Raw genomic sequence first — 16,270 nt, forward strand, 5'->3', positions numbered from 1 at the left:
GACTAATTAAGGAAGAACAAGCTTATATTAACATTTCAAAAAGTACAAAATGATTCATGTAACAATAAATCTCTTAAAATTATGCCACTAATTAAAATGTAAACCATTTGCAGAAATAATACACTATCAAACTGATAAACCAAATAGATATATAATACTGTCACATAATAATAATGAATGTAATGATATAATGGATCAAAAAACATGTTACAGACGTTAAAACATTGAATTCTCCTATTTTTGATGACCTGAAAAAAATGCCAAGTTATGCTATTTTAGATGAATAGCATAATAAAATGTCTAACAGGCCTAAAATTGGCACTTGCATTGCAATAGAATTATTAATTCATAATACAATATAAAAGAAAGAAAGAAAATGAAAAAGAAAACTATAACATTGACTATTGAGATTTGACTTTTGAGACATTAACACCTCCAAAAAACCATTCTTGTAACTCTTGAGTCTGTATCTGATCAACATGTTATATTAATTTCACAAAATTTTAACTTATACATGAGTCATTCTTAAATTTTGTTTCAAAACCTCCTCGTCCTGTCTTATTGCTTGGATGATAATTATCAATAATCATTCTCAATTCTTTATCAGAGAAATGTCTAACATTATCAAGTGGATAACCTGAGAAACAACACAAGTATATAAATTGCATAAGGCATTAAACATAACGATAAATGAGTAACATTGTCTATATAAAAGAATTAATAATTGTTGCCTTAGAATTTTTGAACAAACCGTAGCAGTATTTTATCAAATATAAACCAACCAGTATAACAATCAAAGAATTCTGCTGTCAATAGTAATTTGGTTATGTTTTTGCTGGCACTAAGTAGGCATCAATCTCAAGACATTCAAGATTTCAAGAAATCAAAATCCCAAACAGAAAAAAAAAAGAAAAGCAACTTCTGAACTGATCATGGACATCATCTCACATTCTTCACCTTCTAGGAGGATGGGGAGAAGTATGAATTGGGTTTCCATGGAGGAGACCTTTTGTAATATGAGCATTTGGAGGTTGTATTTGAAATCGACAGTTAATTTTTAGTCACACATTCTATAAAGTTCTTTCTTGATAAGCCTTTAATATGCTGTTTCTTCTCTTAAAACAGCTGCATTTTTTTTTTCAATTTGCAGAGTTCTTTCCTTTTCAACATTGTCAAAATCCAGCTTTAAGAAAAAATGAATACACATACATTGGACAGAAGCAACTCTCTCTTTCTAGAATTTTGTATCATTCAAAGGATTTGTCAGTGTAGGTGCCTCTCTATTTTTTATTTTTTATCCTCCTTTAGTTTTAAATGCATTTGAAAACTTCTATTTGTATGATTGTGGAATATGAAGTGGGGTCAAGATTTTGCCTTCTGTAATTATGATGAGCCGAAAAAACGAATGAAATTCTGTTTTCTTTTCCTTTGTTCTGCAGAGATACACTATCTCTATGAAATCAATTTTAAATTTAAGATTTGATTATCTTTTTTTATCTTCTCACTATTTGATTTAATTTATCTTATTTGTAATCTTTTCAAATCTTGAAATTAACTTATCTTTTTTTAAATCAGAAGATATGATTGATTGAAAGATTTAATTTTAATTTGTCAAACAAATTAACATATAGAAGTATATATAAGAAGAGGTGCTTGATTGAATTAAGCATACAGATTAACGCTAGCTTTCCAAAATTTGTGCCCAACTCACGTTCTCTTCATTGCTAAAGAAAAGAATGGAAACGCATAGAGCCAAACTATGCTGCCAATGGTTCCCATGCAGACCACGTTCTTCATGCAGAAGCAAGAACAAACTGAAAGAATCTCTCATGGATTCTGATGATTCTACAGTTGAGGTGCCGTTCTCAAGCACGATCAAGGTAGTAACCGCTTTTGGTTACTGTCTTGAAGGGGATACCGAGGAGGAGGAGAGGATGATGGATATCAAGAAAATAAAAAGAGACTGTTTTATTCAAAATAAACAGTGTGATTTCAACGATGATGAACTTGAAGTTGTTGATATTCTGTTTAACCTCCCCAGAAACTTCTTAGAGAGGGTTAATTTAGAGACTTCTAACAGCGTTGTGAATTCAAGCTCCAGTGCCGATCAAGAACGGGTTTCAAAGGAGGCTTCCAAGAAAGAAACAAAGAAACCAGTCAACCAAGAAGGAAATAGCCCCAGCGCCGTGAATTCAGGGCCAAGTGCTGATCAAGAACGGGTTTCAAACATGAATTCCAACAACACCGTTAACTTAGTGGATTCTCGGCTCAACCAAGAACCAGTCAACCAAGAACCCTCTGAATTGCCACAAAATTTCAAGAACTTGATAAGTGATATGGGTGGCAGCAGGATCACTCTGCTTATTGAAAAAACTCTCTATGAATCGGATCTGAATCCACAACAAAACCGGCTTTCGATACCGTCACGGAAGGTCAAGGACAAAGATTTCTTGCTTCCCACGGAACTTGAAACTCTGGAGGAGAAAAAGGGAATAAAAGTGAAACTGATCCAACCGTCGCTGGAAATTACCGAGTTGACTTTGATTAAATGGTTCATGCACAAGGGTCCAAAGTCAGAGAAAGTAAGCACTTCCTATATTCTGAGGTCAAATTGGGTCCAAGTTGCAAAGGCTAACAACCTAGAAAAGAATGATGTTGTTCAAGTTTGGTCATTTCGAGTTGAAGAGAAATTATGCATGGCAATTGTCAAGCTTTGACCCATTGTTTAATTTTGTTTTTCTTTAATCATTTTTAGCCTAATTTACTCACTGCTGGAATTATGTTGATAAATCAGTGACGAATTTTGTTAGGTTTTTTTTCTATCTTTATGATAGTTGGAAGAATTAATTATATATTTTTATGTTTTGTTTTAATTATAAAGTTTTGCTTTACATTTTTAATGATCTTGATAATATGAAATTAGTCATCATCAACTACTTACTAAAAAAATATGAAGTGTCTGAAAGAGCTTATGTATAGCTGGAATTGATGATCATCGAAGATCTTTGAAGTGGAAAAGATGAAGGAAAGACAAGAAAGAGCAGAATTGAATTGCCATGATAATATAATATTATACTGATGTCTATGTATACAACCATACACTGCCTGATTTTCATAAACAGAAAGTCAGTTATCTTATATAAATATAGAAATTTATAGATTAAAACATCTAAATATGTAGAAATTTTTCTAATCAGTCATACTTATTTTGAATTTAGTAGACTCGGTTTTTTCCTTTTTACCCATATGTTTCTTTATTCGGCTTCAGCCCTCAGAATTTGTTCTTTGTTACATTTTTTTTGACACTTTTAAAATTTCACAAATTTGATTTATTGCAGCTAAGTCTTATTAAACCAAAAACATTCCCCTATGTAGCCTGATACCAAAAATTTATAACCAAAATTAATTTTGATAATGCAATGTAAGGGGTACTGTGTAAACCACATGGAAAATCATCAACTGTAACATAAAAATTGCAGAGTTAATTTCCCCTTATATCTTTGTTGTTCAGGTTCTTTATCTTTAAACATAAAAATATTTTTAAATGAGTGAATTCTACTATATCTTTAAACCAAAATTTATTGATTGAAATAAATTAATTTATCATAGTTATTTAAAAAACTTAAAAAACATGTTTTGTTATGTAACTATTTAATAGTCCAAATGTTATAGGATGGTCGAATCCTTTGCCTCCTTAGTTAAATACAGTGATGATACCTCAAACTTCTTTGACTTCCCATTATATCTGTGTTGATTGAATTTTAGCTGTTAGTTGAAAAGAGGCATGGGTTTTATTAGGTACTTGTTGCTGGTATTTAATGATATTGGAGAGGGAACCTAATCCTTCCTTCTTGTGCTGTTATTTCTTTTCCCTTGGCTTATTTTCTTTGCAGTGGGTGCAGATAGAGGTTAGAAGTATTTGTAGGGAGGCTTGTGCATGTTTGAGGATTTCATTATTCTTTTAACTTTCTAATACACATCTTGTAATATGTCTTTTATTGTAAAAGCATGAGCAGATCCATTTGTATATGTTAGTTATGTTTCTGAATTTTGATAGCTCAACATTCATAGTGGAATTTATTGATTCTGCAACTTGTACTTTACTCAACATTCATGTTTGGTACTTTTCCCCTGTAAGCTACCATTTTGAATTGGAAAGACTTCCTCATTATTTCTTGTGCACTTGTTACTTTGCTTTTTAGAGATTAGGAACCAGAGAAGGTGAATCATACATAATAAGATAAATGAGTATGATTCTCTCATTCATGACCGAAATGGAAGGTGGTTATTTAAATAACAGACTTCTAATTAACTTGCCACAGTCTAACGAGTTACTAACGGACATAATTTTCTGAATTTGGAGAAGTTCGTCCAAGCTCTGCGAAATTTGTTACAAGACGAACTTCAACAAATGTGCCTATAACAAATTTCGCCTAGGCCCTAATCAATTCGATTTATATGTAAATTAATTTGATTCGATTTATATAAAAATATTCAACACATAATCAATTCTAATTTAGAACGGTTGCGTAATTTTAAAATCTATTATTTTATTAGCATATGGCGTAAATTACCCTGAATTAATGCAGATGCCTGCTATAAAAGAAGCACTTGCATTGAGAGCTTAAAAAGAGCACGCGCAATGGGAGGCAAGCACTTCTTGCTATTCTCATTGGTTGAGAATAATTCATTTAGATAGGTGAGAGACACAAAATTTAAATTCTGTAGGGATTATATATAATTATCTTTTAATTTATATTTTTAATCATGTTTACCAAACCCTTCACTCCCCAGCAGCTTCCGCTTAGTTTCCTTTCTTCTTAACTTGAGTGATCTTATTAATTACCTCTTACTCTTTTGCAGCAGCACACACACACACCACAATCCACTTCTTCAAACTTCAAACATGGCATCCACCTCTTCTCGAATCCCACGATCATGCACCCATCACGTGTTCTTGAGCTTCAGGGGAGAAGACACTCGCACAGGCTTCACTAGCCATCTCTATGCCGCCCTCAGAAGGAAGGGAATCACAACCTACAAAGATGACAAAAACCTTCGCAAAGGCCTTGTTATTTCAGATGAACTCCTGAAAGCAATCGAAGAGTCGATGTTTGCAGTCATTGTTTTCTCACCGGACTACGCTTCCTCCAGTTGGTGCTTGGATGAGCTCCAAAAGATCATTGAGTGCAACAACAAGCTGGGGATACAGATCGAAGCAGTGTTCTACGGTGTGAAGCCTTGTGATGTGAGGCACCAAATAGGAACCTTTCAGGAAGCTTTCAAGAAACATGAGCAGAGACATGACCGTGAGAAGGTTCAAAGATGGAGGGAAGCGTTAACACAAGTTGCTGCTTATTCCTGTTGGAGCTCCAAAAATCAGTAAGCTAACAAATCATTAACTTACACTAGTTATTACTACAATTTATCTGCTAAACAATACTCAATCGTATGTATAAAAAGATTATTGAAACATAAAGAAGTGTACCAAAAAGTAAGGTAGATCGATCAGAAGCAAAGAAACAAACTCGAAAATTTTATTTATGATTTGCTGAAAGCTTTCTAAATCCTGCATTGTGACAACCGCGCTTATCCACTATGTAATGTAGTTCTTTTTATATTCAAAAACCATATAAGCAGTATATATGTATTACAGACCCAAACGAATTACTAAAAACTTTAATTCAAATATAATTGTCAAATATAATGTTATTTAGCTAGTAGTATAGTAATAGACTAAATATCTTTTTTGCTCTGAACGTTTGCTAAAAAAATTTTATTCGGTCCCCAACCATCCAACTAATTGATCTAAGCGGCCTCTAACACATCAATAATTTACCATTTTCAGAGTTGCATAGACCAATTACTTGGATTGTTGATAACTAATTAGAAATTTTTAAATTGTGTAAGAACGCTTTGTCTTTCAAACAAATAATTAAGAATGAAAAGAATATTTATTGAAAATAATATGACAGAAAACTCGCCATTCCTTACAAAAAGAAATGACACTTCGGCCTCTACCATTATTGTTTTGAGACAATTGAACCCTCCATTAAAGAATCTGTCAAAGAGTAATATACACAATAATAATAGTAATAGTAGAGTTAGAAGTTATAACGATGAGAATGAGAAAGGCATAAGTAGTCAAAGGGGAGTGAGTAGTGATCTTGACCCCCAAAATTTTGAACTATACTTTTATATAAGATGTGTCTAAAAAGATAAAAAAAAAAAACTTATGTGGTATAGTAGTTTTATATGTAATTATTTTTTATTATGTGATGAGTTTAAGTCTTAATTATTGTAATCGCTAATATTTTTACTTAATTAATCTAATATCATGTCTTCAAGTTGTTGTATTTTTTAATTAGTTTTTAACTTTTTATATACTCATTTCTATATCTGTTTTTTAAAAATTCGTTTGATTTTTTAACAATGTTAAATATGTTCATATTATTATATAAAAGATTAATAATGATTTACTTTTTTATGTTTTGGTAATCACATTGTATACTTCAGATGCTATTTTCTTGTCAAAAATATTAATTTTTCTTCTTATATTGTTAAAAAATAAAGTTTTACCTTTTTTTTATCTTAACTTATTTCAACTATTATTTTATTTTGAGATTTGTAGCTTGTATAGTTGTATTCTATAAGTACCAATATCTTTGAGATAATTAATAATTTATGATTTGTTTTCAAATTTTTAAAAAATCAATTTTAACTAATAAGATATGTGACAATTTCTTAATTATACATATAGCTTATTGCAAATAAATTTTGTAAAAGAAAATTGTTTTTGTAAACTTCTGTTGTCTTGGGTTTGTATTGTTTCTTTCTCTCTTATTACATTTTTTTTTATAATAAAAATTGTTGCTTTATTTTTCTTTTGTGTTGCTAGACTTACAAAGAAATTCTCGTTACCTGAACAGGGACGAGGCAGTACTTGTGGAAAACATTGCTCAACATATATTTGAAATATTAATTCCAAAGTTACCATCTTCAATGAAGAATCTTGTGGGGATTGAATCAAGAGTGGAACAAGTGATTACTCAAATAGGCCTTGGATTGAATGATGTTCGCTATATGAGCATATGGGGAATGGGTGGTATAGGTAAGACAACTATTGCTAGAGCAGTCTTTGAAACCATTCGAAGTAGATTTGAAGTTACTTGCTTTCTTGCCGATGTAAGAGAACAATGTGAGAAGAAAGATATTACTCAGGTACAAAAACAACTTCTTGATCAAACGAATATAAGTTGCAATGCAATTTATAACAAGTATGATGGGAGGACAATGATTCAAAATTCTTTACGTCTCAAAAAGGTACTTCTTGTTCTTGATGATGTAAATCATGAAAAGCAATTAGAGAATTTGGCTGGGGAGAAAGATTGGTTTGGTCCTGGAAGCAGAATAATAATTACAACTAGAGACGTAGAGGTGGTAAAGGAACAAGAGGTGCATGAAACTTATAAAGTTGAAGCGTTAGTGGAAAGTGAAGCCTTTAACCTCTTTTGTTCGAAAGCTTTTAAACGGTCAAAACCTTCAGGAGGGTTTTTGGATTTGTCAAAAAAAGTGGTGAATTATAGTGGTGGTCTTCCATTGGCACTTAAAGTGTTGGGTTCCTATCTTAATGGTAGACCTATTGTGGTATGGCATAGTGCTATGGAAAAAATAAAGAAGTCTTCACATTCTGAAATTATTGATGTATTAAAAATAAGCTATGATGGTTTAGATTCAACGGAAAAGAATATTTTTCTGGATATTGCTTGTTTCTTTAAAGGACGTGGGAAAGATTATGTAACAAGGATACTAAAAGGATGTGGTCATGATGCTGAAATTGGTATTGATATTTTGATTAATAGATCATTGGTCACATTAGAGCAGGAGACATTCGGGAAGGTTACTCTGGGGATGCATGATCTGCTTGAAGAAATGGGCAAACAAATTGTAATTCAAGAATCTCCAAGTGATGCTAGTAAGCGTGGCAGATTGTGGTGTTACGAGGATGTTGATTTTGTATTTACTCATAAGAAGGTGCATATCATTTTTTCTTTAAACCATAGGATGCATAGCATTAAAAAAAGAATTTCACAATGTATTCAAAATTCTAGTTATTATTATTTTTGTTGTTGTTGTTGTTGTTGTTGTTTGTGTGTGTAGGAAAATGAAGCAACTCATAGCATCGTTATGTACCGGGAGATTGAAGAGAATTGGGGAGATTTGGATAGAAGAGATTTATCTTTCTCAAATATATGGCAGCTAAAGCTTCTCATTTTAGATGGCATGACAGCTCTCACTCTCTGTGATATTCCTTGCACATTAAAGGTTTTGCACTGGATATATTGTCCAATGAAAACTTTGCCCTTTGCAGATCAACGTTATGAACTTGTTGAAATTGATCTGTCTTATAGCATAATTGTACAGTTATGGGATGGAAAGAAGGTAGACCTTTTCATCAACAGCACTATCAAATTTTATTACATAAACATATCCAGCAAAAACAGTAACCATGTGATATTTCTTTGTTTTGTTCAGTTTCTAAAAGATTTAAAGCACTTGAATCTGTCTGGCTGCTACAAGTTGGAGCAAACGCCAGATCTTTCCGAGGTTCCCAATCTTAAAACACTTAATCTCGAGGAATGTAGGGAGTTGAATCATATCCACCCTACTCTCGCACACCACAAGAGCCTTGTTGAATTGATTTTACGGGGATGTAGCAGTCTTGAAACACTTGCAGATAAATTGGAAATGAGTTCACTCGAGAGACTAAATCTATGTAGCTGCTATAGATTGAGAAGATTGCCAGAATTTGGAGAATGCATGAAACAGTTAACGATTCTTACTTTGAGATTTACAGACATAAAAGAGCTACCGAGTACTCTTGGAAATTTGGTTGGTCTGTCTAAGTTAGACTTAGCGGCATTGGAGTCTATTGTTCTTCCTGTATCACTTGGATGTTTCGTTGGCCTAAAGAAGTTGGACTTAAGTGGATGCAACGAGCTTAGTTGTGTTCCGTACAGTAGTCATGGATTAGAGTCCCTCACAGTTTGGGATTCATCTGACAACTCAAATATCGTTGGCCTTTTGAGTTCTCTTTCCCTTCTGACCTCTTTGAGTAGTCTGAAATTATGGGTGAGTTTTCCCACATCTAAAGAGTACGATCTTGGCCACTTAGCATCGTTGTCGGATTTGGATTTATCGTGCAACAGTTTTCAAGAGTTCCAATAAGTATCCATGAACTTCCCAGATTAAAATGTCTGAACCTAAATAATTGCAGTTTTTTGGAGGTTTTGCCAGAGCTTCCATCAAGTCTAAGAGAACTACGCGCAGAGGATTGTTATTCACTGGATGCATCCAGTGTGAATGATGTTATTTCAAAGGCGTGTTGTGTCTTTGCAGAATCAGCAAGCAAAGATTGTGAAGATATCTTGCAAGTGTTGATCCATGGGAAGGAAATTCCAGCATGGTTTGAGCATCAGGAACAAGATAACGCAGTATCACTCTCATTCCCGCATAATGGCACTTCAACCGAAACCCTGGCACTTGCCCTGTGTTTTCTATTTGAAGATGAAACGTTTTCAAATGAGCAGCCTTCGATGATCTGCAACGGTAAAGAATTCATCAGTAAGAGTTTATTGAAGGTGTCGTCATGTATATGTTCTGAGAATTTGTTCATTGTCTGCCTGAACGGTTGCTATTTTAGTAACCTGTTAAGCCAACACAATCGCTTCCAAATGCTATTTCCCAATATCGAAGTTCAGAGATGTGGAGCACGTTGGGTGTGTAAGCAAGACACTCAAGATTTCAAGAAATGAAAATCCCAAACAGCAACAAGAAAAGCAACTCTTGAACTCAACATGGACGCGATCTCGCATTCTTCCGCTTCTATATTACATTTATGATTGCCAGGTTTAGATATCTTCAGCCAAATGATTCACCATGTTTGAAGCTTTTGACAGATCTCATTGCATGCATCTAACTGCAATGTGAGAACCAAGAAAGAAATGTAAATCTGCTGAAGGGCATATATATATTTGGGGCAGATACTAATCGTTCTTCCGGGGGTGTCACAAATGCAGAGAGGATCTTGTGCATATGAAATTTGGGCATTTGTTTTTTATGGAGAATTCAGAATTATACCTATTGAAGCTCTCCTTTGTGTCACTTTTCATGTTGCTTCAGCTAGTCTTCAGAAATCAGGTAATTGAAACCATTTTTCATGTTGCCACAGCATAGAGTGATATTTGGAAAGCATGATGAGACAGATTCAGATTCATTACAGAGGGAAAGCGAAAATATGCAGGCCATGGTGAGTACGTACCAATGTCAACTTAGTTTCCATTCTTGTAAGTTGTAAGTTTCCAATTGTTCAGATCTGCAGTTATTGATAAAGAATAACCTATATGTTGTCTAGTTCTGTGGGCTATGGCTTTGATGTAACTCATCATCAGAACTTTTATTACTAATGTTTGATGACACATTCTCTAAGGTTCTTACTTGATAAGCCTTTAATATGCTGTTTCTTTCCTTAAAACAGCTGCATTCTTTCAATTTGCAGACATCTTTTCTTTCCAACTAAGTCAAGGTCCAGCTTTCAGAGAAAATAATATACATTGGACAAAGGCAACTATCTGTGCCTAAAGTACATTATATCTACCATTTTCCAGTCAAGTTCATCTTGAATTATATCAAAGGATTTGTCAGTGCAGGTGCCTCTCTAGTTTTGATTTTGTATCCTTCTTTAATTTGAAAGCTTCTGTTCTTATGTTGAAACTGAATTGTGGTCTTCATATTGGTGTAAGAAATTTCCTTTTATAATTATGGTATGAAGGATACAAAAATAAAATTTTCATTTTGAGAAATTACTATAAGATATGTTGATGTTGATGTCTTTATATTAAGTTACTAGAAAATTACAAATTCAGATAGAAGTATGGGACATAGGTATCTTATAAAGTAGAGGTTTGAACAAATTTTTCTTTTTTTGAAAGATAAGATACATTGACCAAAAAGACAAGGATTTACTCGGAGACTCTGTTGCTTCAAGCTGATAAATGTGATCAATTAAGCTCTATAAAGTTTCATGGCATCGGAGGAATCATTGTATTTTTTCCTTCTTTGCTGTAACTTATTTTCTGATAAAAAATCTTGTGGCATTTTCAGGAAAATTATATATAAATTTAAAACATGTATGATGCAGTTCTATGAAGGCTTAATGAAGATAATTAACTGAATGGCTTAAACCAATTTATATATCCTGGTGAAACAACTTTGTTTTCTTTGCTTAGTTTCTTTGCTCCTCACTAATGACATTATTTTGTGTTACCAGCTTCAAATTACAGCGCCAGTTGGATACTTTCTCAAACATGCTCACTAATGACATTATTCCAAACATGCTCGACTGTGGAAAGCATACAGCACCATATTGCAGGTATATTTAATTTAAATTACTGTTGGAAATTATAGCATGCCTGTATGTACCCTAAATAATAATTAATACAGCATATAACTATGGTTCCTGCCTGTTATATGTGCACTACAGTCAAACCCACATTTGTCGAATATCAAGATTTACTTGAAGATCTTGAAGAGAAACTATCTTCAATTGCGAATACGGAAGAATAATGAAAGTGAATCTACATTTCACAAATGGAATGTGTTGCTCCCTGTTGAAGTAAATTGCTGAGTGGGTTTCATCGTTCCCCACATGATTGTCCAACAAATCATGCACCCCAATTAAAGACCATGCATCATTTGCCTTTGAATCACTTGATTGTGAGGACTCGAAAATGTCATGTCCGTGCTGGTTTACCATGATCAAATCATATCGGTGGTTGTCCATTGAATCCGGAGTAGTGCGTGTAGATAGAGGTTAGAAGTATTTGTAGGGAGGCTTGTGCATGTTTGAGGATTTCATTATTCTTTTTAACTTTTTAATACACATCTTGTAATATGTCTTTTATTGTAAAATTATGAGCAGATCCATTTGTATATTAGTTATGCTTCTGAATTTTGATAGGTCAACATTCATGGTGGAATTTATTGATTCTGCAACTTGTACTTTTCTCCCTTGTGTGAGAGTACCATGGAATTTTTGCTGCTTTCATGTTTGGTACTTTTCCCCTGTAAGCTACCATGATGTTAGAGTTAGCGGAATCCATTTTGAATTGGAAAGGCTTTTTCATTTACAGTGTTATTTCATGTGAATTAATCACTTTGCTTAGAGAAGTTGACTCATGGAGAAATGAGTATGATTTTCTCATTCATTACCGAGTATATACACGACACTTACCGCATAACAGATTTCTAAAATAACAGACTTATAATTAACTTGCCACCATTAATTATCTTCTATTCAGCGATTGCAAGATCCTTTCACGACCTTCGAGTCATTAGTTTTTAGTGAATAAAGAAAAGAACTGGAAGTGTAAAACAAATCATGTCTTGCTAAGAAAAAATAGGAAAAAGGTTGGTAACAAAAAATTTTCAGCCATAATTAGCCAAAAGTTTTTATAATTTACTTCATTTATATCATTTAATAACAATTTTATTTTTTATCTCACTCTCTTATCATTCTACTTATCATATTCTTAACAACTCTACTTATTAATGATATTAATTATAATATCATATTCCTTACTATTAGAGGAGGGTCGTGGAAAGATATTTGTCAGCTGAATTTTAAAGAGACACATGAGAGAGATATGATAATAAGTGGTTTGGCGATGGAGGTGGAAAATGGCAGACGTATTCGTTTCTGGGAGGATGATTGACTACAAGGTGGTCCGTTGAAAGCAGTGGCGGAACCAGAAATTTCATAAGAGGGGGGCCAATTAAATATAAAATATAACAAAAAATTAACAAAATATGATTTGTAGCATATATATCAAAAAAGTAATTATATTATATAAAAGTCAATGTTCAACTACATACTTTAAGATTTTGATATTTTTAAACTTGCTCGACGATGCTTCATGGAACTAAAATCATCAATTATCATCTCTGAAGTGAATTTTGAAGCAATTTCCTTTTCAATATATACAATCATGCAATCTGCTAAAAATTCATCTTCCATCTTGTTTCGAAGCCTTGTTTTAATAATCTTCATAGCTGAAAAGGCCCGTTCAGTTGTTGCTGTTGTCACAGGAAGAGTCAAAACAAGACGAATTAATCTATCAATTAAAGGATATATATTTGATTTTCCTGTCTCTGTCAATTTTTGACACAATTCAGCAAGAGTAGACAAATTCTGAAAATCTGGAGCTTTAACCACATCAAGTTCATAATGTTGTAACTCATAATCCAATTGAATCTTTTCTTGCTTAGAAAAATCTAAAGAATAGAAATTCTTTACAAGATTGCATATGTTGCAAACACTGAATAACTTGAAAGCATCTTTAGGATCTAGAGATGTACTCAGTATGAGGAGCTCGGTTGCTTGCTCACTAAATCTACTATTTAGCTCTTTCAATTGAAAATCTATCACGCTAGTAAAAATGTCAACACGATAGTGGTGTTCAACAGTGACAACATCCTTTTTACGACGAGACCGAATTATGTCACTAAAAGAAGCACCCATATCAGGTATCTGAATAGCATGATCATTGCAGAAAGAACTAACTTTCTCCAAAAGTGCTCCCCAACTACTATCTCTTAACTGTTGAATCAATGACTTTGTACTAGAAACCAGATGCATAGCATTCAAAATGTCTTGAGATTTTTGTTGCAATGCTTGACAAAGTTTATCAGTGATTCCCATGATTTCTTTCATCATATGCAAAATGAAAACAAAATCAAATGATAATAAAGATTTAAGAGCATAAGTAGCATCACCACGTTGAGAATATGTAGATCCATTAGTAGCCAAATCTTCCAGAACTGAAGTTGTTGCTCCAAACATACGTAAAAGGCTACAAATTGAGTTGAAGTGAGAGCTCCACCTGGTATCTCCTGATCTTTTTAATGTGCCAATTTGATTTGCTCCTCTTCCTGTTTCAATTTGATTAGTTGCAACTAAATGGGAAATTTCAGTTGCATAAGCAGATCGTAATTCATCATTGCGTTTGCAAGAAGAGCACACAACATTGATAATATTACTCAAACTTTGGAAAAAAGCATGAACATCAACAACTTCTTTAGCCGCAGCAACAAGAGCTAGCTGTAATTGATGAGCAAAGCAATGAACATAATATGCATAAGGACATTCTTGAATAATTAAAGCTTGTAACCCTTTCCACTCTCCACGCATATTACTAGCTCCGTCATACCCTTGACCTCGAACATTTTGAATGTTGAGATTGTGATGAGATAATGCAGAACAAATCTCTTGTTTTAGAGTAGCAGAAGTAGTATCTTTGACATGAACAACATCTATTAGCCTTTCTTTGACAAATCCATGCTTATCAACAAATCTAACAACAAGTGCCATTTGTTCTCTTCTAGATTCATCTCTAGCTTCATCAACAATCAAACAAAACTTTGCATTACCAATCTCATTGCGAATTTCATTTTGCACCTTTCTAGCAAAAACATGTAGAATTTCCTTTTGAATAGAAGGTGATGTGTATATTGCATTTTGAGGAGCATTATCCAAAACAACTGCATCCACTTCTTTATTGTAAGAAGCTAATAATTTTAACATTTCAAGAAAATTTCCTCGATTCTGAGACTCATGACTCTCGTCATGTCCCCTAAAAGCACAAGCTTGAAACGTTAACCATTTGACAGTATCAATAGAGGCTTTAAGACGCAATCTATTGCTTAAAACTTGTTGTGAGCTTTGCTTAGCCAATACTTTGTCAATGTGACATAATTGATTAAGCAAATCTTTACAAGACTTAACAGCAATATTATGAGGAGAATTAAGAGATTTACCCACATGAGATAAAAATGCACAATCCTTTCCATTATTCACTTTTTTCCAATTGCGAAATCCTCCTGATGTGAATGGACTTGATTTTCTAGAAAATAAATAGCATGGAAGACAAAATGCAGCATCCACTTCTGGCGAATATTCTAGCCAAGAAAAACTCTTAAACCAATGAGCTTTGAAACGACGAGGATGACTTTCTAGACCAGAAAGAGGGTACTCATCCATAATAAATTGATATGGTCCAAACTTTATGTATGCTCTACGGATTTCATCTTGTTGATTGATAGGATAATTCCAAATTTGCGGACGCTTTCCGGGATCACGCATCAATGTATCAATATTAACTTGATCTATTTCAGTCCTTGCTATTTTGGAAGCAGGGGGTTGAATATCTTGCTCAACAAGTTGTGTCACAGGTTGTTCAATAATATTTTGAACATTACTCAAAGAATCTGAAGCTGAATTTTGTTCATCATATATTCTCTCTTTTCTCTTGAGAAATGAGTGAATTGTTTTCATCTTTGACATTTTTAACTTAACTTGAACTATCTAACAAAAAAAAACAAAAATAATTGCATATATATTATTTTCTTAAAAAAAAATATTAAACCTATTGAGCAATAACAAATAATTTTAGAAACACAAATATATAATAACCAAAAATAAAGTTATTGATTTACCTGATTATTTTTTGTTCCAAGTCTCACAAAAAAATAATTCTATTGAGTTTTGTCCTCACTTCAATCTTTGAACACTGTCCATTATAAAAAAAAATAAATTAATTATTTTAAATAAATAATGTAAATAATACTTGACATTGTCATTAACTTAAAAAAAATTGAAATATACCTCTTTGAATCTTTGTTGTGCATTCAATGGTTAATATTTTGTTGTTCACTTCTCTTCAATGGTTTTTCTTCATATGTCTTGTTTTGGTATGGAAAGAAAATTAGAATGAGAAGAGTAGAAGACCAAAAGTTTGGGAATCACTAAAAGAGAGAGAAAAGTGGCGCTATGCCTATGATAGTTTGAAACAAATATTTGAAAAATGTACTAGGGTTACTTTAATTAATAGTATGGGCTTGGGCTAGTATAATAGAACCATTTTTATTAATTATTAGAATGGGCTATTTGTTAACAAGAGCAACAATAATTCAAATATCTAATACATAATGCAGTTTTTAGTTTTTTTAATTTATAAAATTTTGTAAGTTATATTTTTTTAATATTATATATAAAAAAATTTAATATTATTAATTATTACTATTTACTATTTTTTTTTAAAAAATTTGGGGGGGACCATGGCCACCTTAGGTCCCCCCGTGGATCCGCCACTGGTTGAAAGATAGTTTTTCGAGACTCTTCTCTGCTTCAAATCAACAAGGATCAATGGTTGGG

At 32.9% G+C, this 16,270-nt stretch overlaps 2 protein-coding genes across 2 annotated transcripts; one reads left to right on the forward strand and one right to left on the reverse strand.

The window, feature by feature from the left end:
- The first annotated feature begins 4,642 nt into the window (after nt 1-4,642).
- On the forward strand, nt 4,643-12,196 carry LOC112797498 (disease resistance protein Roq1-like). The gene is made up of 8 exons (XM_072236104.1): nt 4,643-4,699; nt 4,864-5,382; nt 6,930-8,034; nt 8,161-8,442; nt 8,536-10,309; nt 10,559-10,709; nt 11,330-11,431; nt 11,543-12,196. The coding sequence occupies exons 2-5, from the start codon at nt 4,907-4,909 to the stop codon at nt 9,226-9,228; spliced, it is 2,556 nt and encodes an 851-aa protein (XP_072092205.1). The 5' UTR covers nt 4,643-4,699; nt 4,864-4,906; the 3' UTR covers nt 9,229-10,309; nt 10,559-10,709; nt 11,330-11,431; nt 11,543-12,196.
- LOC112795286 (uncharacterized) lies at nt 9,370-16,003 on the reverse strand. Its single transcript, XM_072234548.1, has 4 exons — nt 15,722-16,003; nt 13,271-15,626; nt 11,553-11,803; nt 9,370-9,601 (listed from the first exon to the last, which is right to left on the reverse strand). The coding sequence occupies exons 2-4, from the start codon at nt 15,398-15,400 to the stop codon at nt 9,370-9,372; spliced, it is 2,613 nt and encodes an 870-aa protein (XP_072090649.1). The 5' UTR covers nt 15,401-15,626; nt 15,722-16,003.
- Between the last annotated feature and the right edge of the window lie 267 nt (nt 16,004-16,270).

Source organism: Arachis hypogaea, chromosome 4 (assembly GCF_003086295.3).
Source record: "Arachis hypogaea cultivar Tifrunner chromosome 4, arahy.Tifrunner.gnm2.J5K5, whole genome shotgun sequence".
NCBI classification, from domain to species: Eukaryota; Viridiplantae; Streptophyta; class Magnoliopsida; order Fabales; family Fabaceae; genus Arachis; species Arachis hypogaea.

Coding starts and splice junctions, on each gene's coding strand:
- LOC112797498 (XM_072236104.1), top strand. CDS start 4,907: ATGGCATCCACCTCTTCTCGAATCCCACGATCATGCACCCATCACGTG. Junction 8,035..8,160: donor TTGTATTTACTCATAAGAAG/GTGCATATCATT, acceptor TTGTGTGTGTAG/GAAAATGAAGCAACTCATAG. Junction 8,443..8,535: donor AGTTATGGGATGGAAAGAAG/GTAGACCTTTTC, acceptor TGTTTTGTTCAG/TTTCTAAAAGATTTAAAGCA.
- LOC112795286 (XM_072234548.1), bottom strand. CDS start 15,400: ATGTCAAAGATGAAAACAATTCACTCATTTCTCAAGAGAAAAGAGAGA. Junction 11,804..13,270: donor AACATTATGAACTTGATGTG/GTTAAAGCTCCA, acceptor ATGGTAAACCAG/CACGGACATGACATTTTCGA. Junction 9,602..11,552: donor AATCTTGATATTCGACAAAT/GTGGGTTTGACT, acceptor TTACCGTTGCAG/ATCATCGAAGGCTGCTCATT.